Raw genomic sequence first — 25,125 nt, 5'->3', positions numbered from 1 at the left:
TCCTCATCTGTAAGATGGGACTAGTAAGAGCCCCACTTCATACGGTAGTTGGGAGGATCTGGGGAGGAAACACATATAAGGCGCTTAGTACACTGTCTGGCACCGAGGAAGCTCTCAGAACATACTCTTAGCATCACTGTGGTCACTACTGCTATCGTGTTACTGTCACAGTAATGCTGCTGACTCATTGCCTATATGACCATGACAGCCCCTTCCTTCTGAAATGAGTGAATCAGAAGGGACTGGATCTCTGGTGGGCTAAGCACGTCTCCTGTTTCTTGCCCGGGACCTGGCTGCCCAGAGGCGGTGGGGGAGGGAGGCTTCCCAAGCCTTTCACAACCTTGCCCACTGGACAAAAGAGGCATTTTAATTCAAAGTTGCCCAAGGTCTGAAAATCCTTTAGAACCTTCCCCGTTTGGCCTTTAGACGTGCATTAAAACTCCTCCTATGGCAGGGATATGCGGGAGGAAAGAGATCAGGGGCCAAGCCTCTATCTACTTCATGCCCCAGTGGGAACCGCTGTCTCCCTCCGTGACTGAGGAGCCTCTGGCCAGGTCTTCCCGCCCCCATGGGCCCTACAATCCCTTCTCCACCAGCAGCCAGAGGGATCTTTTAAACAGGTAAATCAAGTCAGAGAATTCCCCTGCTTAAGACCCAACAACGCCTTCCCTTTGCAGCAGTTCAACCTCCGTGCACCAGCTTTGAAGACCTTGTGTGATCTGGCTCCAGGTAGCTCTCTGGCTTGAGGGCCCACAGCGCTCCACCTTGCTCACTCCACTTCTGCCACATCAGCTGCCTTTCTCTTCTCTCACATAACAAGCTCCATACCATCTCAGGGCCTTTGCAGCTGCTCTGACCTCTTCCTCCTGGAAGATGCCTTGCCAAGGCTGGTGCTTTATCATTTGGGTTTTGGGGGTTTTTTAAAATTTTTGTTGGAGTATAGTTAGTTGATTTACAATGTTGCATTAGTTTCAGGTGTACAGCAAAGTGAATCAGTTATGCATATACATATATTCACTCTTTTTTTTTTTTTTTTTTTTTTTTGCGGTACGCGGGGCTCTCACTGTTGTGGCCTCTCCCGTCACGGAGCACAGGCTCCGGACACACAGGCTCAGCGACCATGGCTCACAGGCCTAGCCGCTCCGCAGCATGTGGGATCTTCCCAGACCAGGGCACGAACCCGTGTCCCCTGCATCAGCAGGCGGACTCTCAACCATTGCGCCACCAGGGAAGCCCCATATATTCACTCTTTTTAATATTCTTTTCCCATATAGGCCATTACAGAGTATTGAATAGAGTTCCCTGTGCTATGAAGTAGGTCCTTATTAGTTATCTATTTTATATATAGTAGTGTGTGTATGTCAATCCCAATCTTCCAATTTGTCCCTCCCCCACCTTACTCCCTGGTAGCCATAAGTTTGTTTTCTACATCTGTGGCTCTATTTCTGTTTTGTAAATAAGTTCATTTGTATCATTTTTTTAGGTTCCACATGTAAGTGATATCATATGGTATTTATCTTTCTCTGTCTGACTTACTTCACTCAGTGTGACAGTCTCTAGGTCCGTCCTCATGTGGGTTTTAGAGAAGCCTCCTCTGGCCTTTTACTGAATCCCCAGGTCCCTCTCCAGCCCCTCACTTTCTGGTTCGTTTGCTTCATAGCAATGATCACTTGAGATCATCTTTCTCTTTTGATTTTCTATTTATCTGTGCACGATTGATCTCTCTTAGTACAACGCGTGCTCCCTGAGAGCAGGGGCCACGTGTCTTATGAAGGTGCTTAACACAGAGTAGTAACTATTGGCAACATCATCATTTCATCCTTGCCACAACCCTGGGAAGGAGGCAGCAGTATCCCCACTTTACAGATGAGAAGACTGAGGCTCAGAGAAGTTAATGAAGAGTCTCAGTCTCTCAGTTAGTCAGTGGTCCAGCTGGGATTTGGACCCAAAATCGTTGGACTCCAAAGCCCACTGTTTTCTTTTTTTAATCACCCTGCCAGTGAAATCCTTGCTCTCTGGGGACAAGAAAACAAAATACAACCAGATCTATAATGAAAAGCAAATGGGACTTTTTTTTCGTTGTAATAACACCAACTGTTCATTCAAAGCCAGGTAAAGACTTTTTTAAAATATACTGGGTGATTTTTATTGAACAGTTTCCTTGTAATAGGAACCAGCACCAGAATTTTCAGTTTTCTCTCCCCCAGAGGAAATAAACCAACCACCCGTCCCATGCTGAGCCAGTGTAGGGTGAGAACATCTACACGCCCCTCATTGGGACCCATGACTCCAGCTGCCCATGGCATCCCTCCTGGCGCTGTTAGGACATCAGGGCTTAGTGCTAATTCCTGGGCATGGTTGAAATGGGCCCAGCCTGGGAGTTTGAATCTAGCTCTGTCATTAGTCTGTTGCTGTGTGTCTTGGAGCTAGTTGCTCAACCTCTCTGTTAAAGACACCTACCAGGTCCACCTCAAAGATGATTCAGGGGCTCAAGTGGCCCAACTAGAAAAAAAAAAAGTTGTAAACATAAGGCCTTGCCTTTGTGTATTTTGTCACCACATTATTACACTAGGATTGGTGAAAAATGGTATTGAACAAAACGATCCCAGCCCTGCCCTTCTGTAGGTTTTAGCCTAGGACTCCCACCTGGGTGTGTACCACAAAGCTCCATGAAGGCTGTAACCATGCCTTCTTGCTCACCACTGTAGCCCCTGTGCTCAGCACAAAACTTGCCTTTTAGCTCAGGCTCAATAAATAAACGTGTACAGGTGTGGTGTGGGTGAGGGCAAAAGAGGAGCAGCTGAACTCTCCCTGGAGAAGGTGGGAAAAGCTTTTGAGCTGAGTCATCAAGAATGAGCCAGAATCAGACAGGCAGACACGGAGAGGAGGGGCTTACAATCTAGACCAGGGGCTGGCTACCTATAGCTCATAGGCCATATCCAGCCCACCATCTTTTTTTTTTTTTTTACAGAGCTTTATTGGAACACAGCTATGTCCTTTCATTTGTTTACAGATTGTCTATGGCTGCTTTTACACGATAACATCAGGGCTGGTTAGTTGCAACAGAGGCTGTATAGCCTGCAAATCCTAAAATATTTACCAGCAGAGAAAGTTCGCTGGGTCTTGATCAAGACAAAGGAATCAGTCCCAGAGACCTCTTGCTTGCTTGGAAATAGGATTGGCTACCTAACTTGTGTGGCCGGCCCGGTGCAAAATGAAAATATGGGGTCCTTCCTTCGAAAATGATGACAAATTTCAAGATGGCAACAGCAAAGCATTAAACCAAGAGTGAGACCTTCTCAGCACAGGGCCCCATATGACTGCATGGATGGCAGGCTGCAGAGCCAGCCCTGGGGTCAGTTAGAGGCCCCTCTCATGCTTTTTCTTGGAGAACTGCCCTGGGAGCAGAGTTATAGGGAGAAATCACGACCCAGGGCTCTATGTTGGGACTCAGAGTCTCCAAGTCCCAAGCTTCCCAGGAGGACCCATCTCAGGCGGGACCTACTCCACAGGGCAAGGGGGTGGAGGACCAGGCTTCCTTTCTCAGCTCCCCTGCACCCCCTTTTCACAGAGCCTGGTGGTGACGAGGAAGCAGAGATGGGCTCAGCTCTCTCTCCCCCATCCGCTGCATCTTGGTTATCAGACATGAGGCAGCTGTGGGAAGACAGTTGAATGGAAACCTCTCTGATGCCACTGTTTCCCACACACTCATCTGAACTGTCTGATGGGGGAGCGGTGGTGGGGTGGAGGCAGGACCTTGCTTTATGCAGCTATGGGTCAACCAGACAAGGAACAGGGTTTAATGGAAATTTGCCGAGCTAGGTAGCCACTCACGTTTGGCTCCCTGGATCCCTGGCCCACTGGACATCTCCTCCCACCCCCTAGACCCACTGTTACCTTCTCCATCCTTTCAGGTGCCTGAAAGCTGACCTGTACTAGTAGCATCAATGGGTTTTCTTGCCGGCTGACTCCCAGTCGTATTTGGCTAATGGAAGTCACCTGCAGGAGATGGGGGTAGACAGGTGAAATTGAGAGGCCAGTGGATTCATTCTCCAGCTCTTCCCTCCTGGTCCCCTGGGTCCCTCTACCTAAGTTCCTGTTGGGTGGCACTTTCCTTCATCTGCCACCCTCTCAGGTGCAGGTGAAACTCCTTTGCCCCTTTCCCTTTGCTCCTTAAAAGCTAGCAGCTCCCACTCGTCCCCGCCCCAGGTGCCACCACACATGCCGTGCTGGGATCCCTCAGCTCTGTTCACACCTTTGTAAATACACCTGGTGTTGAACCCTCCTCATTTATCCTCTTTGCATGGACTGTCTGTTTTCTGCTGGACCCCACCTGATACAGCCTCTTCCCCCGCACACCCAAATGTCGCTCCAATCAAATAGAGGCTCTCACAATGCAACGGAGGTGGCACTGGCATTCCCTGTGTGTGCAGGTGGGGGCTGAGATGGAATTCCTCCTTGACAAGAGGAGAAGCATGCAGCTGTGGTTATTGCTGCCTACAGATCACACCGAAATGCAGCATCTTAAAACACCAGCTATTTCGTTACATCACATGATTGTGTGGGTCTGGAATTCAAGCAGAGCCAGGCTGGGTGATTCTGATGCTTTGAATGGCATCACCAGGGGTCACTGGGTCATGTTCAGTTTGGCGGCTGGTCTGGTCTGCAGGGGTCAAGGCAGCTTCACTCATGTGCAGGCAAGGCTGGGCTTTTGGGTCCCTCTCATTCTCCACGTGGTCTGTCCAGCACCATGGACAGAGACAGGGGGTGGCCGTCTCCAGCCTCCTAAGGCTTGGGCATGGAAACTGGTATGCTTTGGCACTTTTGCGCATCCCGATGGTCAAAGCAGTCACAGAACATGCCCCGTCCAGAAGGAGAGAGCATAAACCCCTGTCTCTCAGTGTGGGAGTGTCAAAGAATGTGGAGCCATCTTGAATCCTCTACACAACAATTAGCCTTCCAACCACTGTCTTCACCTTCTTCATTTGCTTAATGTTGGGCTCACAAGACCATTGTCTGAGGCCAAATTCACCCTGAAGGTTGTATTAATTTGATATACACTGAGGGTTTTATTTATTTATTTATTTAAAATTTATTTATTTATTTATTTATTTATTTTTGGCTGTGTTGGGTCTTCGTTTCTGTGCGAGGGCTTTCTCCAGTTGCGGCGAGCGGGGGCCACTCTTCATCGCGGTGCGCGGGCCTCTCACTATCGCGGCCTCTCGTTGCGGAGCACAGGCTCCAGACGTGCAGGCTCAGTAGTTGTGGCGCACAGGCCCAGTTTCTCCGCGGCAGGTGGGATCCTCCCAGACCAGGGCTCGAACCCGTCTGTGTCCCCTGCATCGGCAGGCGGACTCTCAACCACTGCGCCACCAGGGAAGCCCTTATTTTTTAATTAAATGACTTCGGACCCACATAGCTTATCCATCTCAACACTGGTCCCACTACTTCTCACTATCTGCCAGAGGCTCACACTCAGGCTTCTGCCTGGTTTCTGGGGCCTGTAACTCTGTGGTCCTAGATTAGCAAGCACAGGGGACAAGTTTAGTCTGATGGGCTCATGCACTGGGACACAGATAACCCAGGCTTTTATATAACACAGCTCTCCCAGCCTTATTTCTAGGAGGGAATGCTGATTCAACAAACACTGAGACCTTATCTGTTAAGATTCCCAGGATGAAGCCAACATGGTGTTGGGAAAGAGCCCTGCACTGGGAGAACAGGAGCCGGTGTTCTTGTCACTGCACTGCCTATGTGACCTTGAGCAGATCACCAGCCTCCCTGGGTTGCTGCTTCTGCATCATTCAGGACAAGGAAAGAGCATGGTTTGGAGTCACCCTTAGTTTGAAGCCCAGCTCTGGCACTTGTCTTGGACGGGTCACTTCAACACTCTGGCCTCAGTTGCCTCCTCTGAAAACCGGGGTTGCAATGAGCATGCTACCAAGTTATTGTGAGGATAAAACACGGTGACATGCAGATCGCTTGTTTCCTAGCAGGCACTCCTGACTTTCTGTGCCTCCTTGGAGCCTTCAGAGCCCAAGACCCCAGTCTGAGCTGGGATCACTCACCTCCATGTCTAGCACAGGTAGGTGCTAGACACATAGTAGGTGCTCAGAAAACACTTGTTGAAATGAACTGGCTGTTTGGCAAACAAAGCAGTAGCAAGAGAAATAAAAGCATTCATCCATTAAAAAACCATGTATAAAAATGGTCTTAGCAGCTTATATACATAGTAGAGCCCAACCAGAAACTATCCAGGTGTCTATTAACAAGAGAACAGCTGAACAAACTGGTCTCATCTTCCAATAGAATACTACTCAGCGATAAAAAGAAATGAGCTAAGGGCACACACAACAGCAAGGGTGGATCCCAAAAATGTTATGCTGGGAGAGAAGAGCCTTCACTAAAAACTACCAACTGGGGGCTTCCCTGGAGGCGCAGTGGTTGAGAGTCTGCCTGCCAATGCAGGGGACATGGGTTCATACCCCGGTCTGGGAAGATCCCACATGCCGCAGAGCGGCTGGGCCCGTGAGCCATGGCCGCTGAGCCTGCGCGTCCGGAAAAAAAACGAAACAAACAAAAAACTACCAACTGTATGATTCCACGTATATGAAATTCTAAAACAGGCAAAAAATGGTGTGAGAAAAATCAGAATAATAGTTGCCTTTGGGGGCAAGGATTGACTGGGCAGGGCAGAGGATCTTTCTGGAATGATGGTGATGTCCTATATCATGAGAGAGGTTTGGGTTACACAGGTCGATGCATTTGCCAAAACTCATTGAGTAATGCACTTATAATTTGTGCATTTCATTTTACGTAAATTTTACCAAAAGTGAATTAGAAATAAGTGTAACTCTGATTAATGATATGCATGCTGAAGCATGTAGGAGTAAAGTGTACTGGTGTCTGCAACTTACTTTGAAATGCACCAAATAAATACAAGTGGATGGATGGATAGAGGGAGAGAACTATATGATAAAGCAAACATGGTCAAGCTCACTGCAGAAGGTAGGTAGTAAGAATATGGATGTTTGCTTTAACATTCTTTGCACTTTTCTCTATGTTTGAAAATGTTCATAGTTAAATGTTGGGGGAATAAAATATGATGCTGTTAAGACCAAGTTGGGGTGGGTGGGGGGGGCGACAAGTGCAAGGTCACACAGTCTTTGACAAACATTAAGGCTGGTTTTCAGCAAAGTAGAAGTCAGTTGTGAAGACGCAGTAGAAAACGGATTGTATTCCCCGAGCTGAATCTGGACTGTGGGCACGTAGGCAAATGCAATCACTCTGTGACTCTGTGTCCCAATCTGCAAAATGCAGACAGCAATGCCCACAGGGGTGCTGCTGGGACTAAATGAGAAGCCAGAAGCATTGAACAAACATGACTTCATAAGGAGCTGGCAGGAAGCAATTTGATTCTTTCCAAGCAGCCTGACCCTACCTCCTCACTGGGATTTCAGCTTAAATATGAAATTTAAGCTCCGGAAACAGGCTTCCCCTGGTCGCCTAATCTGCTGTGGTCCCCACCTCCTCCATCCATCACTCTGTTTTCATTGCCTGTAGGACACTTGTCCTGATCTGATGTGTTTCTCCCATATTCCTTAATTTGGTATATTATCTGTCTCCTCCCACTAGAATGAGGTCTCCAGGAGAAGAGGGTCTTTGGCCTGTTCATGACTTTATCCCCTGCACCTAAAACAGTCTCTGGCACATATTAGAGACACAGTGAATCTTTGTTGAAGGAAGAAATAAATGAGCAGGGCTGGATAAGCTTAGTGTCACCCCTCAGATCGCAGAATTATGCTACTCGGAGTTTGCCTGTTGCTAACACCGCCTGCACGAGATAGCAGGAAGTGAATTTAAAGATAGCCATCTCCGCTCCATTTAACAGATAAGAAAACTGAGGCTCAGGGAGAGAATGCAAATTTCCCAGCATCCACTGCCACTTAGTGGCTGAGCCAAGAGGGGGCCCAGGCTCTTACTCTTTCTCTCCAGCAGGCTGCTGGGGCTGACCGGGGCAGCTGCAGACGGACAGACAGTCAGGCTCCACTGGGCCGGCTGCCCGCATGCCCTGTGCTAATTACAGTGGGCAGGATGTGCCAGCCTAGCAGTGTTCGCTGGCACGCCCTGCCCCCTGGAGAGCAGGTGGGCAGCCTGGCACAGGCGGCTGATGGGTCATGTCCACTGGTCTGCCAGCACCCAATCATGCTGACAGGAGCCTGGTCATCTGCAGCGCCTGCTGAGTGTGGAGGGCCTGCAGACTGGCACAGTGAGGTCCCTCCACACTACGGGCAGCCCCTCCTGACTGTGTCAGTCAGCCAGACTGGCACAAGCTGGGCATCTGTCCCCACGATGAGCCCTTGCTGGACGCAACCTGTCCACACAGGTGTGCTCGCTGACAGGCAGCCCAGGGGGTGGCATGGGGACCGAGCGCTGACCATGGCACTGCGGGACGCTGTTTGGGGTGTCACAGGCAGGGGATTGCACACAGACATACAGATGCTGGGATCGGACAAGACTCAGCTACGCCCCCACCCACACCTACACCTGCCCAGCCAGCTGGGGGCATCCAAAAATCAAGTCACAGCCCTGAAAATGGGGCTGGAAAAGTGATCTCTTCTCTCTGTTCCAAAGGCCTCTTCCCAAGCCAGACCTGCTTGCCCCTAACTGTGTTGTCCACACTGCAGGTAAAGGGATCTTTTTGACCGTGGTGGGAGCTGTCACTCCCCTGCTTGAAGCCTTCAGTGGCTCCCCATCTCCCTCTGACAAAATAATATCAATAATAACATCTACTATGTAATATTTACCGTGCTAAGCATTTTAGGACTAATAAAATAGCACACAATTATAGAGCCTTTAGTGTATTCCAGGCTCCTTTCTAAGCAATTTACATGGAAGAAAAAAATCATCCTGCAGCCTATCACCTATGAGGTGGTACTACTGTTATCCCCATTTTATAGATGAGAAAACTGAGGCAGGGAGATATGAAGTGACTTGTCCAAGATCTTGAATTAGATTTGAACCTAGCATTCTGACTATCACTACCAAACCCAGACCCTTCACATGGGGTCCAGCTCCCTCGGCCACACTCTGCATCCCACAGAGCATCCCACAAAATCCATCTTGAAACTCCCCATCACTTTTCACCCATGCCTGGCATTCACTTTTCACCCATGCCTGGCATTTTCTCTTACCTTTGTCTGGCATCCTCTGTGTCTGGAGCGCCCTCCTGCATCCTCTTGTCTGCCCTGCAAACTCCTCTCCCTCCTCCAAGGCACAGCTCAGTGTACCCTCTTCTGTGGGTACTGCCTGAGCTCTCCCTGGCAGAGCTCTCTATTTGTCTGCCCTGTGCCACTTTCGTTCCACGCCGAGCAGCCCATGGCAGGCAAGCAGGTGCTGCTGATGTTTCTTTCTGTGATTCCCCTACCCTGCCCTTTCTAGGAGCTCCTTGATGGCCAGGACCTTGTCTGATGTACTCTCTGTCCACAGGCCTGGCCGCCAGGAGGTGCTGAACAAATGAACGAACAAACGAATGAATGAATGAATGAATGAATGAATGAATGAGATGTTTAGTCACTTGGGTTCGAGGAATGAAGGCTGAGGGCAGGTATGTCAGGGAGACATAAGATGGTTGAAAAAGTTCCTCCTTCCTCCTCCATCCCTGCCCCACTGCTTCCAGAACATGGCAGGGGAGAGCTTTAGCCATACTGGGAAGAGCCCTGTCTTTGGAGTGACTACATGACCATGGGGCCCATCTCTAATGCTGGGGGTCATTACCAGGAGGCATGGAAGAGACAGCAGGGATTGGGGTATGACCACCCTGACCCAAAGGCAGAGGATGGACAAGAACATCCCCGGTGCCGCACCTGTACAGCACTTGATGGTGAACCTTGGTTTCTGGGGTCCCAAGCACCAGTGGGATGTGGTGCAAAGAGGAGGTGCTTTGGAGCCAAGGACCTGGCTCCCAGCCCTGTCACCTCCTTCCTGTGTGGCCCTGGGCCTGTCTCTCCCCTCACAGAAGGCCTTGGTTTGGGCTTCTATAACGTGCAGGTTCTAGATGGGACAGTCAAGGGTCCCTCCTGTGCTGGGTGGCCGGGCCTCTCAGGCGCCAAGGGTATGGCACCTGGGAAAGCTGCGCAGAGGCCTTGGTTGGGAGAGGGTCCACGGGAGTTAGGGCAGTGTTTCCCCACTGTGGTCCCCAACCCCTGCATTCAACTGACTCCATGCGGCTTGTTAAAAATCCCAAATCCGGACTCCACCCAAGACTCACTGCATTTGAACCTCTGGGATGGGCTTCCAGGGAAATTGACATTTTCAAACCCTACTCCCACCTGGCTAGGTGATTCTGCTGTGCACAGAAGTCTGAGTGTCTAGCATCTATCCAGGTCCTTCCGGTCTCCCCTGCTTCTTGCCTGCCAGCCCCTGCAGTGTGGGTTTTGGGGGGGGTACACAGGAGATGGCGAGGAAGGTCTCAGAGCATCCTGTGTCTGGCGGAGTCTGGGGGCTCAGGTGGTTGGGTCCTGACTGTGATTTTGCATTTGACTGGTGGGAGCCTGCCCCAGGGGTGGACAATGGCAAGGGGACAGCATTGGCGTGATGGTGTCTCCCAGCCTGGCATTCCTTAGACACATGCCCCCCCACCACACCCACCCCAGCTGATGTCCCCTATCCCCTGCCCAGAGCAGGGAACAGGGTGTGTAAACTGGGCTTGCTCCGTGGGTACAGGCATCATTCACACACACACACACACATGCACACACACCATGAATCCACAACTGACACACCACCTTGATTGTGCACACACACAATCTTTCTTATACACCCACAAACCCTCATGTTCTTCCCCAAACATCTAGAACTACACTAAGTATTCTCACCATTACTTTGCTTTACACACACACACATATGCATCCTTATATGTAGCCTAGAGGCATGTAGATTTGTCCACTCGCCCCTGCTGACAGATGTCCATCCCCACACCTCCTGAACACAGGCTTTCTTATTTGCACTCATGCTCATCCACATGAGCTGGCCGCCGGCAGCCCCTGGGACCCCCTTGTGTTCACTCCCGTTGCACACGCACCTCCTCATACTTGCATAGGCTCTGCCCATGTGTGTGCCCACAAAGCCAGCCGCCGCGCCTCTGCCTGCCATTCTTACCAGCCCCCGGGCCCCTGGGCCGCCCCACATCTCATCCCTGAGCTGCTGTCTGCCTTTGAATGGTAACCAGATGAGACAAGCAATTTATGACACCAGCTGTCTCTGTTAAAAACTGGATCTCACACACACACACACACACACACACATGAGGGGAAGCCAATTACCCCGAGCCCAGCCCTGCCAGAAGCAGGACTCACAAGGGAGATGGAGTGGGGGTGGAATCTGGCCACCCAGAGTGGTGAGTGGCACCTGACTTGAGGATTCCCACCCCTCCCTGCTATTCCTGGGAATCCGGCAGGCTCCTCCTGCCGGAATCCTCCTCCCCCAGGCTCCAGCGGAGCCTGCCCTCTCCTCTCTGTGGCTGCTCCCCTGGCCCAGCTCCCAGGCCCAGGAGATGCAGAAGCAGACTCAGGGTGGAGAACAGGTGGACAGGGAGTCTAGAGGAAGGGTGGTCCAGGGTCACCATGGCAACAAGGAAGGCAGGAACCCTGTGCCCCTCCTGCTACACAGTAAGCCAGGGGGAGGCTGCATCGCTGTCCCCTCTTCCTCTCCATTTTTATTCTCCTTGCTCCTCTCTGAGCAGGTGCCCTGCGCCCCGCCCTGGTTTCCCTCTGCCTAGAATACCTGCTCCATTCCTTGCCTCAACCCAATACTTCATCAACTCTACTGCCTGGGCCACTTCCACTCTGGACCTCGGAATCAGACCCAGGTTCAAATCTTCACTCCTCCACTGACAGACTGGGCAGCCTGGGTGAGTGGCAGCCCTTCAGTGGCTTCAGTTTTTGCATCTACAGAAGACATGTTCATTTCTGCACAAATATTGACGGAGAGCCCCCTCTGCAGCCGGCTGTCCTGGGAGTGGGGGATACAACATTGAACACAACAAAGTCTCAGCCCTCCTGGGCTTCAGGTTCTGCTGGAGGAGTTGGAAGACACCCATCGCAGACATTTAAGTGAGATGGTTATGTTTCTTCACCGTCTCATTTGCTGTGTCCATGTCTGTCCTCCCGGAATCGAACACAGCTCATGAAAGGAACTCAGTCAATAAGCAGATGCTTGAATGTACAAATGGCTTGAGCCCTATGCTGAGGCTGACTTGGTCTAAGCCTTTCTCTAACACTAGTTGATCTTTGCACTGGGCCTCGGAGGGAGCTTTCTCAGCATAATTTCTGAGTGGCTGGATGGAGACACATCTAAGTAGACTTCAGAACATTCCTTCCTTCGCTGACTTGTTGATTCACTACACAAACATACATTATAAGGACAGACTATGTGCCAATCCCATGCTAGGCACTCGGGGTTGAGTGAGGTGGGGAAGAGACTTCTAGGTGACGATTGCATGGCAGAAGTTTTTAGATATGCTTATCACATTTTACAAGAAGCTTTCACATATATTTGGGTTTTTTTTTAAGTATTGCTAACAACTCTGGGGCATAGGTCCGATGAACGCTTTACAGATGAGGAAACTAAACTCCAAGACTATCAGTGACTTGCTTGAGAACACAGAGCCAGAAAGTGACAGCCCCCAAGGAGGAACAGAGCCTCTTCACACTTGGCCCAGCATTCTAGCCACCATTCGTCACTTTCAGTGTCCCTTTCCCTGCAACTACAACTCTATAAGGCAGCCACGGCTCTTGCCCATTTTTAAAATTTTATTTATTTATTTATTTATTTATTTATTTATGTATTTATTTATGGCTGAGTTGGGTCTTTGTTGCTGGGCGCGGGCTTTCTCTAGTTGTGGCGAGCGGGGGCTACTCTTCGTTGAGGTGCGCAGGCTTCTCATTGAGGTGGCTTCTGTTGTTGCGGAGCTTGGGCTCTAGGCGCACAGGCTCAGTAGTTGTGGCACGCAGGCTCAGTAGTTGTGGCACACGGGCTTAGTTGCTCCACGGCATGTGGGATCTTCCTGGACCAGGGCTCCAGCCCATGTCCCCTGCATTGGCAGGCAGATTCGTAACCACTGTGCCACCAGGGAAGCCCGCTCTTGCCCATTTTAATAGCCTGGGAGCCGCCTGGAACCTGCCGGTGCTGGGATTTGAAACTGGGCTGGCCTGACTCTGGAGCCCAGGTGCCATCACACCTCCACGTCTAATCAGTTCATTAAAAACCCTCCTTGCAAACTCTCCCTCTCACTGCCCAGCCACAGAAACCTCAGCTGGTCCATTTCCAGGAGAGCAAATTCCTTCTCGGCTGGAGAGGAGTTGGGATGATGTAGGCAGGCAATTTAAACAGCTCCAGCAAAATACACCAGCAGTTTTCACTCTCTGCCACTATTACACTTTCCAGCCGCGGCGGGATTGGCCCATAAGTGGGATATCAAGTTTATTACAGCTATTTCCAACCTGTAATTTGTTTTGTGGAACACAAAGAGAAGGAGGTTGGGGGGTGGGGGAGCTGATTTTTACCCCCTTCTTTTTTTTCTCTTCCGGATGAGGGCACCCAGAGACATTGGGAGGAGGCTAGAGTTGGAGTCTTATTTGTTTTTCAAATGGAAAACCCCGGTCGGCCCTGCAGGCTCTCACGCTGCTGGCTGGACTCAGTCCGTTTGCCACGCTTTGGTGGGTCCACTTGAAAATCAACCCAGCCTGGCTGCAGCCAGATTTGCTGGTCGGGGACAGCCGGCGCCCTGGGACACGGTCGGGCAGGCTTGGGACCCATAGGCAGCTGCTGAGCCTTGGCTGGGCAAACAGAGCGTGAATAGGTGTGGCCTCTAGGGCTAGCTGTTCTAGAATCAGAACATTTGGGCATTCAGGGTAGAAATGGCCCTCAGAGGTCACCCTGCCCCACGTCTCTTCATTGAGCATTTAGGGCAACTGAGGCCTGGAGAAGGGAGACGTGCAGAGAGATTTAGAACCCAGGTCTCCATCCAGTCTAGCTGATCAGTCAGGGAATGGATACCGACCAGGGGTCTTGACCTTCTCAATAAATAGAAATTGACTAGAGGCCAGACAAGAAATTCAGGCAAGGCTTTATTGGGGTCCCTGCTGTAGCAGGGGGGAGCGAGAAGAAGTAAGAGTTTCCCTTGCTCGCTCGCCGAGCTGGGGGGCAAGCTGGTTCCTTAGATGGGGTGAGGGTAGGGGTGTGTCCAGATAGGTGGCTGAGGTGATCTGCCTCAGTCCCTTTGTGGTGTTTTGTGTGCAGGGGGCATGCACAGTACACTGCTTCTGCTCCGACACCCAGTTTTTGCTCCCGGCTCTTCAGAAGTGGTAGATATGGTTTTTTTGGTCTTTTGGTATCTTTTGGTCCAGAATTTGCCCCAGCTGTGCATGCATTCAGTTATTTTTAGTCCCATATAGTCCCATATAGTTTCTTTGTATTTGGTTGATTGAGGAGAAATTTGTCTAGGTACAAGCACTGGAGCAAAGGGCCCCAGGTTCCAGCTTGTCTCAGAATGACCTCTGAGAAAAAATACCTCAGATCCATGCTGGTTCCTTCTGGAGCATCACTGCATGGATGGTCCCTCCACCTTCCCCACTGGGCCTGGTCCTATTGGGAAGCCCCATGAAACTGGGGCATGGGCACAGCAGGCTGTTCTGGGGGCAGGTCTGTGTTGTAGAGCAGCAGGAATGGCTTCTCATGTTCCTTATGGTGCCCCAGTGCCTGGAATATGGTAAGGGTTCAACTCACTCTAACAAATATTTACTGAGTAAGAACCAGGTGCCCAACTCTGGGGGCAGAGCATGAACAGGGCAGATAAAGACCCTGCCTTCATAGAGCTTATGTTCTAGAAGTAGCTCACATTCAAGCCCTGTTTATTGATTCACTAAAAATCTGTTGAATGAATGAATGAGTGAATGAACACACAAGCACATCTCCCTCTGGGGAAGGGAAAACCCACACATCTTTGGCTCTCCAACAGCACCTTGACTGCCCCCACTAGCTTTGTCATTCTCTGTCTGCCCTGATCTCCTGGTCCCAACCCACTATGGGCATTGGGGAACTGTCTTGGAGCCCCCGAGACTAGCCTGCCACCACGTCCTTGTTCTGAGCCTCCTCAAGCTCCCTCTTTGGACTGATATAATAATATAATAATTTAGCAAGTTCCTGGGCCTCTGCTTTCCACACACACAACCCCCAGCCCTCCAGTTCTCAGTTGCCCACACTGGCTTCTGGCTCCTCCCACCCACCTCCCTCGCCAGAAATGGACCCCCTTCTTTCATTTACTGATGTTTTGCATCCTCTGGCTTTTCAGCAAGAGATACTCTGCTCTCCAGCCCTGAAGACTGAGAAGGGACACAGAAAAAGAGGTGGTTCAGAGAAGTGTTAGTATTCATAAAAATAGCTGTCTCCACTGAGCATTGACCACACACTGGGTGATCTTTCCAAGCCTTGTCTCATTTAATCCTCTCAAGAAGATAGGTTGAGTTGTCCCCATTTTACAGATGAGGAAACTGAGGCTTAGAAAGGTGAAATAGCTTGCTCAAATGCACGAAGTAGTAACCAAAAATCAAGAATTCAACTGGTGTATGGGAAATCAGTATTGCTCTTGCTCAAAAGCCTCCCATAGGCAGGGAGAAGCAGCCTGAGACTAGATACCCCCTGAAAAGGGCCCACCTCCTCCAGGAAGACTCCTGTGATCACCCCTCCCTCCAAAGGAATTCTTGGCTCCTCCATGAGCCTCAGATGACACTTGGCAAATACCTGTTGCTACAGCCATGATCTCCCAGACTTTGGCCTCTCACTTAACTGTGAGTGGTGTTATCTCCCCCACCAGACTGTGAATAAGCTCGTGATGGGCTGCAACGGTGTCTGAAATTCATTTCTTTCTCTCCCATGGGGCCTAGAACTGTGCCTGCGTGTCTTAGGCCTGGCGACATGTTTCTAGAACTAAAGGGAAGGTGTCTTGCAGCATCTTCTCTGCCCACAGCCTGTGATTACTCCCACCCCCTCCCAGCCTCTGTCTTGAGGGGTTCAAACCTCCAAGAACTACAGAATAACCTCCTTGCAAATAGCCACTTGCCCACTGGCCTGGGGCCTGAGAGTGAATTTGGAGTCTGTTACTTTCCTTTACCTTCCCTGAGGCTGAGGGATGTCTGAGAGCCAGCTGCAGGGAGCTGGGACAGTGGATGTCTTGACTGGAAGGAGATCAGTGCTTGTCTCGGGCTGCCTGAGGCCAGTTTAACCACAGCAGCCAGACGCAGGCCCCAGAGAAAAAGATGTAAATAAAACCAAAGTAAAACTAGGTGCGTCCTTGAAACTCCCCTGTCCCTGGGCCTGAAACAGCGATTTACGATTCAGATAATTCTTCGGTGCTTTATCTGGGGTGTGTGGGTATGTGTGAGTATGTGTGGGGTGTGGGTGTATTTTCCCACTAATAAAAGCCTCAGTCCCGGAGAATAAATTTGAGGAGACAGTTTTACTGACAGATTTTTTTTCCTTCCTTTGTATAAAAAAAAAAAAATGGAGTGAAATTTGAAATGGGGACGATAAGGGCTGCCGCATTTTAGGAGGAGATAAAAAAGCAGTACCTGAAGGGAGGCGAAGCTGCAAGTCAAACAGGCAGGATGCCTTCCACTTTTATGACTTTAGGAGAAAATTACTCAAACCTCCGCGGGGCTTCTGGCATCCTGCCTCCTAATGAGGCCGCTGCTGAGTGTAGAGAGAGAGGGCCGGAGAGGCACTTAGTTCATCCTCAACCCTTTTCAGCCTAGGGGGTGGGATGTGAACTCTGGTCTGGGAGCCAGAGCTCTGCCAGGAGCCCATTGTGGGACCTCGGATGAATCACTTTGCCTCTCCAAGCCTCAGTTTCTTCATCTGCAAAATGGGAGATTATTGTCTATTCTGCTCTATACAAAGAGATGTACTTCAAGCAGATTTCTCAACCTTGGTATTGTTGACATTTGGGGCCAGATAATTCTTTGGGGGCTTGTCCTGTGCATCGTAGGATGGTTATAGCATCCCTGGCCTTTGCCTGGTAGATACGAGGAGCACGTCTTGCCCCTGAGTTGTGACAACCAAAACTGGCTCCCGACATTGTCAGATGTCCCCAGGAGGAGGAGGGGGCAAAATTGTCCCCCAGTTCAGGGGTCTGGTTTCAGGTACTTTGCTCCTCTTCCTCACTCTTCCTCCATTCTCATCATCCCCTGTTTGGGAAGCTGATGAGAGGCAATGTGAGAGGACCAGAGGATGAGATGTCTTGCCTTCTGACTGCACCCACGCACAGTCAGAAAAGCGCAAAGCCCTCAGAGAGGGAGCAAGTGAAGTGTATGAGCGGTGGATGAGCCTGCTGGAGACACAGAGGCTTGAGCTCAGCGAGGAGACACCGTGTAGTGGGAAGTCCCACCACTGACCCCTCTCAGGGTCCTGGAGCTGGTGAGTGTGTTATCATCACTCTAACCCTCACCAGCCAGGGATCCCTGGGGACCCCGGTACTAATAGAGGTCTCCTACTCTTATGAGCTTGTGGTTTGGGGAGGGTGAGCCATACTCTTGTAGCTCGTAGCTGGCACACAGCTGGCACTCAATAAATGCTGGCTGGATTGCACTGAATCTGTGTTCCCTAAACCAGCAGCACCAGCACCTTGGCCGGACAGATGTGGTCCAAGTCAGCTGGGGTCCAGATGTGCCCAAAGGAGGCCAGCTGCCCCGGGGCCAGTCCTCCCAAGAAGGTGGCAGACCCAGCTCCAGGGCCGCCTTTGCTGGGCTGGGGAAGCACCTTTCGGCATCTCCCCGCTCCCCCAAGCCCCTTGGAGAAACCCCATCCCAGTATCTCCCCCCTCCCCCAAGCCCCTTGGAGAAACCCCACCCCCGGCATCTCCCCCCTCCCCCAAGCCCCTTGGAGAAACCCCATCCCAGCATCTCCCCCCTCCCCCAAGGCCTTGGAGAAACCCCACCCCCAGCCCCTCTCCTGCCTCCAGAACACAGAGCCACAGGGAGTTAATTCCACTTCTTCAGGAAGTGGAGGCCTCCCTGTTGCAGGCTGTTAGCGAGAAGCCCCGCTGAGCGGCGAGAGGCTGCAACTCTATAATAGAGTTGCTGAGACAAGCGGAAAACTGCAGCCGAGTAAACAGATAAATAATTGAAACAGTGACAACACATACCTTGCTGCTTTGTGGAGTAACACTTTCATTAGCCGGAGGCAGCACAGCGGTGGGGATGAGGATGCGGATGCGGACAGGCGGCAGGCGGGATTAGGGCGCACTTTGGTCCGGCTTTTAATCAGCTGTGAACAGCTGGGCACCCGAGCAGCCTTTGTCTTCCAGCGTGGGCTTTATTACCACCTCCTGAGAGCCCCTGCCTTCTCGGGGCCTCCTTCATATTCCTATGTGAAACGGGGACTTCCTGACACCCCTCCTGGCCCGTCCCAAGGGCAGCCAGAGGCAGGCAAGTCCCCCACACTGTCCTCTTCTCTCCATCACTGGTGTCAGTAGACTGGGTTCTCCCTAGCCACTCCAGGTTCCCCTGTCTCCAGACGAGTCCCTTCAGTCTCTTCTAAGGCCAGAAGGAGCTTGGAAATAGAATCTGAAACTCTGCACCTCCTTGGTCTTCGGGGGAGTTGAGTTCCTTTGCCCACCAGGCCCTCCCTGATGTGGCTCCCATTTCACTCCTCGGAGTCTACTCTCTTCACTTCCTCTCTGCCCCAGGCACTCTGAACACAGTCTCCTTTCACTGAGCACAGATGCTTCTTTCCCACCCCAGGGCCTTTGCTCCTGCTGTCCCTTCTGCCTAGAAAGCACCCCCTCCATTTACCAGGCTGGTTCCTACTCTTCCTTCAGAAGACAACGTACGTACTGCTTCCTGCAGGAAGCCCTCCATGATTACCCTATCCCCAGGATGGGACCTCCCCCTCCTCTGGGCTCCCTAGCTATTCTGGTCTTCTCCCTTGAAGACTTTATTGGAAACTGTTGCAATTTAGCTTGTTTGAATCCGTATGAGCTCTTGGTACAGGTGACTGCCCTTGGCCCCAGTTCTTCTCTTTTTCTATCCAGGCTCCTCCCCCATTCCCTCTCTCCTTGGGCGGGGATGGCTTTGGCACTCTGGCTGACTCTGCAAAACACATTCACACTCTCTGGCCCTGTCTGTGGCTCCCCAAGGTTTGCTTGTCATTTTTGCAAGGCCAGCAAGTGGGATGCAGCAGTGGGACCACCTGGTGCATCGGAAAGGGCCCGGAGAAGAGGCAGCCTTACTCCTTCTTAGCTGTAGGGCCTCAGGACGGCACTTGACTTCAGAGCCTCAGCCTGCACATCAGTAATGTGGGGATGACCTGGGAGGATAATAGTGATGGTTGTGACATCTCCCCAGAGAGGCTTCTCCTGGGGCTGCCTGCATCTCCCCAGCATCCCAGGAGCCCACTCACTGCCTGGAGGAAAGGTATGGCAGGGCTGGCTGAGCGCTCACCTGTGACTCCTCTGTGCTCTCTTGCAGGTGACGGATGGCGGCACCATCAAGCAGAAGATCTTTACGTTCGACGCCATGTTCTCCACCAACTTCTCCCACGTGGAGAACTACCGCAAGCGAGAGGACCTGGTGTATCAGTCCACCGTGAGGTGAGGGCTGGGCGGTGTCCGGGGGGCCACTTCTCCAGCCCTTTCATGTCTATCCCACACGCAATGCTCTCGGAGTGGGAGGGGGGTCTCAGGATCACCCTCCATGGGCTTGGAAGGCAGAGCTGGGGCTGTGCTGCAGGGGCTGTGCTCCCCATTCCCAAGGGGAATCATCCCCTGGAGGGAAGAAGCAGGAAGGAGTCAAGTTGCAGCTCTGCCACATGGAGTGGACCCTTTATGTCGGCCTCTCCAGACGGCTCCTCCCACAGTCCCGCAAAGTGGGTTTTCCAAACCCCTTTCCAGGTGAGGACACTGAGGTCCAGAGAGGGTGAGCAATATGCCGAAAGTCACACAGCCAGAAATGCCAGAGGTGGGATGTAAACCAGCTCTACCCGGTTCAGAAGCCTGTGGAATACGTCCTATTGTTCCCCACAGGCTCTAAACCTGGGAAGGAAAACAGACCCTAAACAACCAGACCCTAGGTTCAAAGCAGCAACAGGATGGGGAAGGAAGAGCCCTTGGGGATGGAGATACTTAATATTTCTACCCCGACCCCTTTCCTAGAAGACTTTAAGGTAGCGGATCCCATTCTAGGCCCTGCTGTGTTCTAGGCGTGTGGGCGCCCACGGCCCCACTCCCCTCCCACCCACTGCCTAAAAGACCCCAATCCTATTGTGTTGCTCTGACCCTTTACACTTGGTGGGTGCTGTTCCCTTTGGTCACCTGGTAAACTCATCAGCCTTCAGAACCCAATCGAGCAGGTCCTCCTGTGGGACACCTTCTTTAGACAGCCCGCCACCCCGGCAGAACTGACCTCCCCCAAAGCCAATGGCTGCGGCTCCTCCAGAACACACACACACACATACACACACACACACACACACACACACGTGTGCATGCTTTTTCACACTACACAGCCAAACACTTTGCCTGGTGGCCAGGCAGAAAGTGGCAGTCTGCTCCAAAACTAGAGGACAGCCTGGCTACACCAGGCACGCAGGGAGATGCTGCAGGAGACAAGCTGTCTCGCGCTGTGCTTCATGGGGTACCTGCCACATCCCCGCTTATGCCTTACCCTTGACCCGCCAGGAGGATAAGGCCCCACTCCCCACACACAGGTTGGTCCTTCTCTCTGTGACCATGAGCATCAGGACAGAATGGGTGCTCCCCCTTCACCTTGCATCCTCAGCTCTCAGCACGAGGCCTGACACACAGTAGGTACACAATAAAATTTCCAAATTGAGTGGATGACCCTGGGCACCCTCCTTGGCCCTTTGGGTGTCTGTTTCCCTGTGGATAAAAGTAGAAAATGGGACAAGAAGATTGCAAAGGGTAAATCCAGCCCTGCATAGGGAATCTGGCCGGTGGTCCTTCCATGCCCACTCTGGTAAGAACGGAAGGTGGGTGTGCTCCCCTGGAGGACCTTTCTGGGTGCTCCTCTCTCTGGGCTTTGTGTTAGGAGCTCAGACCCAGCGTTTGTTCTGGGAATCTGGTGAGAATGTAGATGTGAAGGGGCTCCGAAGAGGTGTACAAATGGCCACACAGATACCTTCATCCATCTATTTATGATTTCTCCTACACCCGCTTCCAAAAATGATCAGGGGTGCCTTAAAGCACACCTAAGACCCACCAGTTACCATCAAAATGAAAAAAAGGTAAAAACTCATTTTGGAGAAGAAAATAGCTATCCTGGGAGCCACAGATGATTTTGCACAAGTGGACATTTAGATCACCTCCAGCTTCCCAGAAACCTGTCTCCGCCTGCTACACCTGTGCCTAGTTACCAAGGTCTCTGGGAAGCAACAGCTCCCCACATACCATTATTTTCAGTCCCCCACCCGCGGCTGCAGGTATGGTCTCCAGGGTGTTTCCTTGGCTCTGACCCCCACCATCTCATGTATCCAGAGCACAGCCCTGCTATGCAAAGACCTGGTTCAAAGCCCAGCTCAGCTACTTCCTGCTGAGTTACCTTGGACCATAAGGACCTTGACCTCTCTCTGCCTTGGGTCCTCACCTGTAGAGCAGGCTTAATATGATTGGCTTAAACAATCGTTGTGGGGTTTGATGAGACTCATGTTTGATGGCTTGAGTTCTAATCCTGGCTCCTCCACCCCCTTGCTTTAGTGTAATCTCGGGTTGGTAACTCTGAGTTTCCCAGTCTCTAAAAGGGAATGACAACAGGAAGAGGCTCACTGCAACCTCGTGAGTTGAATTAATAATTTGCGTAAAGTGCAGCCGTAGTTGCTGAGTGGTGCCTGCATCCTGTTATTGCCTAGAAAAGCCCTCCTTTCCTTATCATAAAAAAAAGGGGGGCTTCCCTGGTGGCGCAGTGGTTGAGAGTCCACCTGCCGATGCAGGGGACACGGGTTCGTGCCCAGGTCCGGGAAGATCCCACATGCCGCGGAGCGGCTGGGCCCGTGAACCATGGCCGCTGAGCCTGTGCGTCTGGAGACTGTGCTCCGCAACGGGAGAGGCCACAACAGTGAGAGGCCCGCGTACTGCAAAAAAAGAAAAAAAAAAAAAAGCCCTCACCTTTTCCCAAATCTCATAAAACCTTCCCCGTGCACTCTTTCTCTTGATCCTCACTAACGACACCTGGCATGCAGGCAGGTATTATTATTATTATTATTATTATTATTATTATTATTATTATTATTATTATTTTCTGTAGTCCTGATTTTACAGATGGGGTCAAAGTTCAGCAAGGTCAAGGGACTTGCCCAAGGGTCCCCTGCTATAACAACATCAATTTGGTTGGACCTCATCCCAGCCCTCCACCACACTGCCTCTCTCATTTTACAGCTGAGGAAACCGAGGCTCAGAGAGGGGAAGAGACTAGTCCAAGGTCACACAGCAGTTCAATTGCGGCCAGTGCTCTTTTCTTCCCCAGCCTTCTCCTGGAACCTTGGTTACAATGGTTGGGGGGGGTCTCCCAGGCAGAGAGCAGCAGGGCAGGGGGGCCTCAAGGAAGCCACAGAAGAAGGGAAGGAAGGAGCAGACCCTCTTGGAGAGTCTAATCCAGTCACGGAGAGTTGCAGCCGCAGGAGCAGCTGTGCTGACTGAGGCCGCTTCTCAGGCTGCAGGGCTTCGTTAAGGCTGGTGAGGGGTGCGGGACTCCACATTTACATATAAATGAAGATGTTTACAAATTAATCCTTCTCATCTAGAGAGAGTCCCAGCTCCACAGCTGTCTGGGCCGCTTCCTCTTCAGCTGGGGAAAGTGGGAAGAGAATGAGACTGAGAAGATTACCAAGAGTTGGCGGAGAGCAATTTTCTGGGCAGCCAGGGGAGCCTTAGGGAATCCCAGGGCTTTTCCTGCCACTAGTGGGGTTCCCGGAGAGATGGGAGTCAGGTGGGGTGACAGGGCTTCTGTCCCCAGGTTGGGGGGTGCAGGTGTGGGGCCCCAGTTCCTGACCTCTTGGGCAGGTCACTGCCCCTCTGCACACGCCAAAGATTTCATCGACCAAATGCCTTTCTAGTTCTGAGCCTCAGAGCCCAGAACTCCCAGTTTGGAATTGACAATAATTTATTCCTTCAAAGGATATTTAACTGAGCACCTACTAGGAGCCTGGTATGATGCAGGTGCCGGGGATCCAGTGGGGAACAAGAAAGACGGGGCTTTACACTCTCGTGGGGGAGACAGAGAGGAAACAAGGGAAGCAAGACGTCAGTAAATTTTTCATGACACATTCCACAAAGATGTGAGTCCGATGGTGATGACGTAACGAGGGGCGAACAGCTTGCAGTGCCAGGAGGACTAAGGTGCTGGGGTGGCAGGCAGAGCCTCCCAGGAAGGCGGCCCTGGGCTGAGACCTGTGGGCTGGGAAGGAGCCATCCATGGCGGGGCCAAGGCAGGTGCGGCAGACGTCGGAGCCCAAGTGCCAGGGAGTTGATGTCTGGGAGCAGCCTCGACCAATGACTAATAGGAGGTGTTAGACGAAACCCCAGTCCCCTTGTCCCTCCGGTGGGGCAACTCAGATGTGTCTTCTCCACTGTCCCCGAGTTCCCCAGCGGGACTGAATAACCTCCAGGATGCACCTGTGTGGACTTCCTTCCCGCTCAATCCCCACTCCCTTTCCAGCTCCTAAATAAGCCAGCGGCTCCCAATTGATTCCTTGTCTCAGGTTCTGTTTCTCAGGGGCCCCTAAGTGGGGACATAGGATATTAGTAACAGTCCTACCTGCGGGCACCCTGCACATCTGCCATCCTCTACCCCTGCCCTCTCAGGCCCTGCCTCGGGCCCCGTTCACCTGTTCCATCAGGCCGGGCACAAGTGGACCAGATGCATGGACCCCCCTCACTGAGGGGAAGACTGTGTGGGCAAAACTCATTAATCCCTGCAGAAGATGACTGTCCCCAGATGGCAGCTGTGACCTCCTTGGAGGTCAGGGTGAATCACAGCGAGCCTTCACCAGCCCCTGCTCCCCCCACCACACCTTGTGCCTTCTGTTTCCCGAAGTCCTCTGCAGTCCATGCCCCATCCCATCAGCCCAGGGTGTCCCTAGGAACACCAAGCAGGCTTCACTGGCCCTCATCTGGCGGTGAGGGAAATCTAGACTCAAGGGTTCAAGAGTGCGCCCCTCCCACGCCTTGCCCACCTCTCTTTGCTGAGGCCCTGCTCATCCTTTCAGGTTCAGCTTACATGTTGCTTCCTCCAGGAAGCCCATCCTGACTGCCCAGACTGGGCCAGGCACCCCAGTGCCCTTCCCCTCCCACACTCACTGCCCTGACACTGGGTATTCAAAGTGCCTCCTGCACTCGACCGGAAGCCCCACGAGGATGGAGATTGGGGGTGATGTCTTCACTGCCATCTCCCCAGCCGCCCAGCCCAGCACCCCCTGCCCAGTGTAGACAATTTGTAGATAATTGTGGAGTGGATGAGTTAGTGGTAGAAGGCGTGGTGGATGTCTTTCACTCATGCTGTCACGGCTGTGGGATAAACTTTGGAAGAAGGAATTCAGGCCTTCCCCCAACCCGGGCATCATTTATTTATCACAAAGGAATGGAGCAATTGCTGTATGTCAGGGACGGTGCTGGTGATAAAATGGTGAGCGAGACATAATCAGACCTGCTCTGGTGAGTCTTACGATGCAGGGGGTGAAGAGAGACAGACTATAAAAATGTGTTTGAAAGAATACGGAAAAATATCTTCAGTAGGTGATGAGGAAATAAGGGAATGTGATGGAGATGATGAGAGTCGTGGAGTATGTGTGGTGGCGGTAGGGGGAAGGGGGAGCGTGCTGTGAAGTTTCTCATAGGAGACATCTGAGCAGGGATCTATAGGATAAAAGAAGCCTGACAGACCAGGCTGGAAGTAGGGAGGGCATTCCAGGTAGAAGGCACAGCAAGTGCAAAGATCCTGAGGTTTCTGAGAAAGAGCTTGGCGTGATCTAGGAGCTGCCAGAGGGCCAGCGTGGCCAGAGTTCAGGGAGCAAGGAAACAAGTTGGCTTTTATGCTCAACGCCCTGGAAGCCACTGAAGGT

The 25,125-nt window shown here is 51.8% G+C and overlaps 1 protein-coding gene across 1 annotated transcript in view; it reads left to right on the top strand.

Moving 5' to 3' along the window:
* IGSF21 (immunoglobin superfamily member 21) overlaps nucleotides 1-25,125 on the top strand; it is a gene marked incomplete at both ends in the record, with an annotated part of 257,433 nt that overhangs the window by 150,559 nt on the left and 81,749 nt on the right. Inside the window, one exon of the mRNA XM_081226148.1 lies at nucleotides 19,524-19,645. Within this exon, the coding sequence (XP_081082274.1) occupies nucleotides 19,524-19,645 (122 nt within the window). The remainder of the gene's footprint in view (nucleotides 1-19,523; nucleotides 19,646-25,125) is intronic.

This window comes from Mesoplodon bidens (assembly GCF_964165515.1).
Source record: "Mesoplodon bidens genome assembly, chromosome: 2".
Lineage (NCBI taxonomy): Eukaryota > Metazoa > Chordata > Mammalia > Artiodactyla > Ziphiidae > Mesoplodon > Mesoplodon bidens.
The sequence above is the reverse complement of the archived record's forward strand: the minus strand, read 5'-3'. Positions and strand labels throughout refer to the sequence as shown.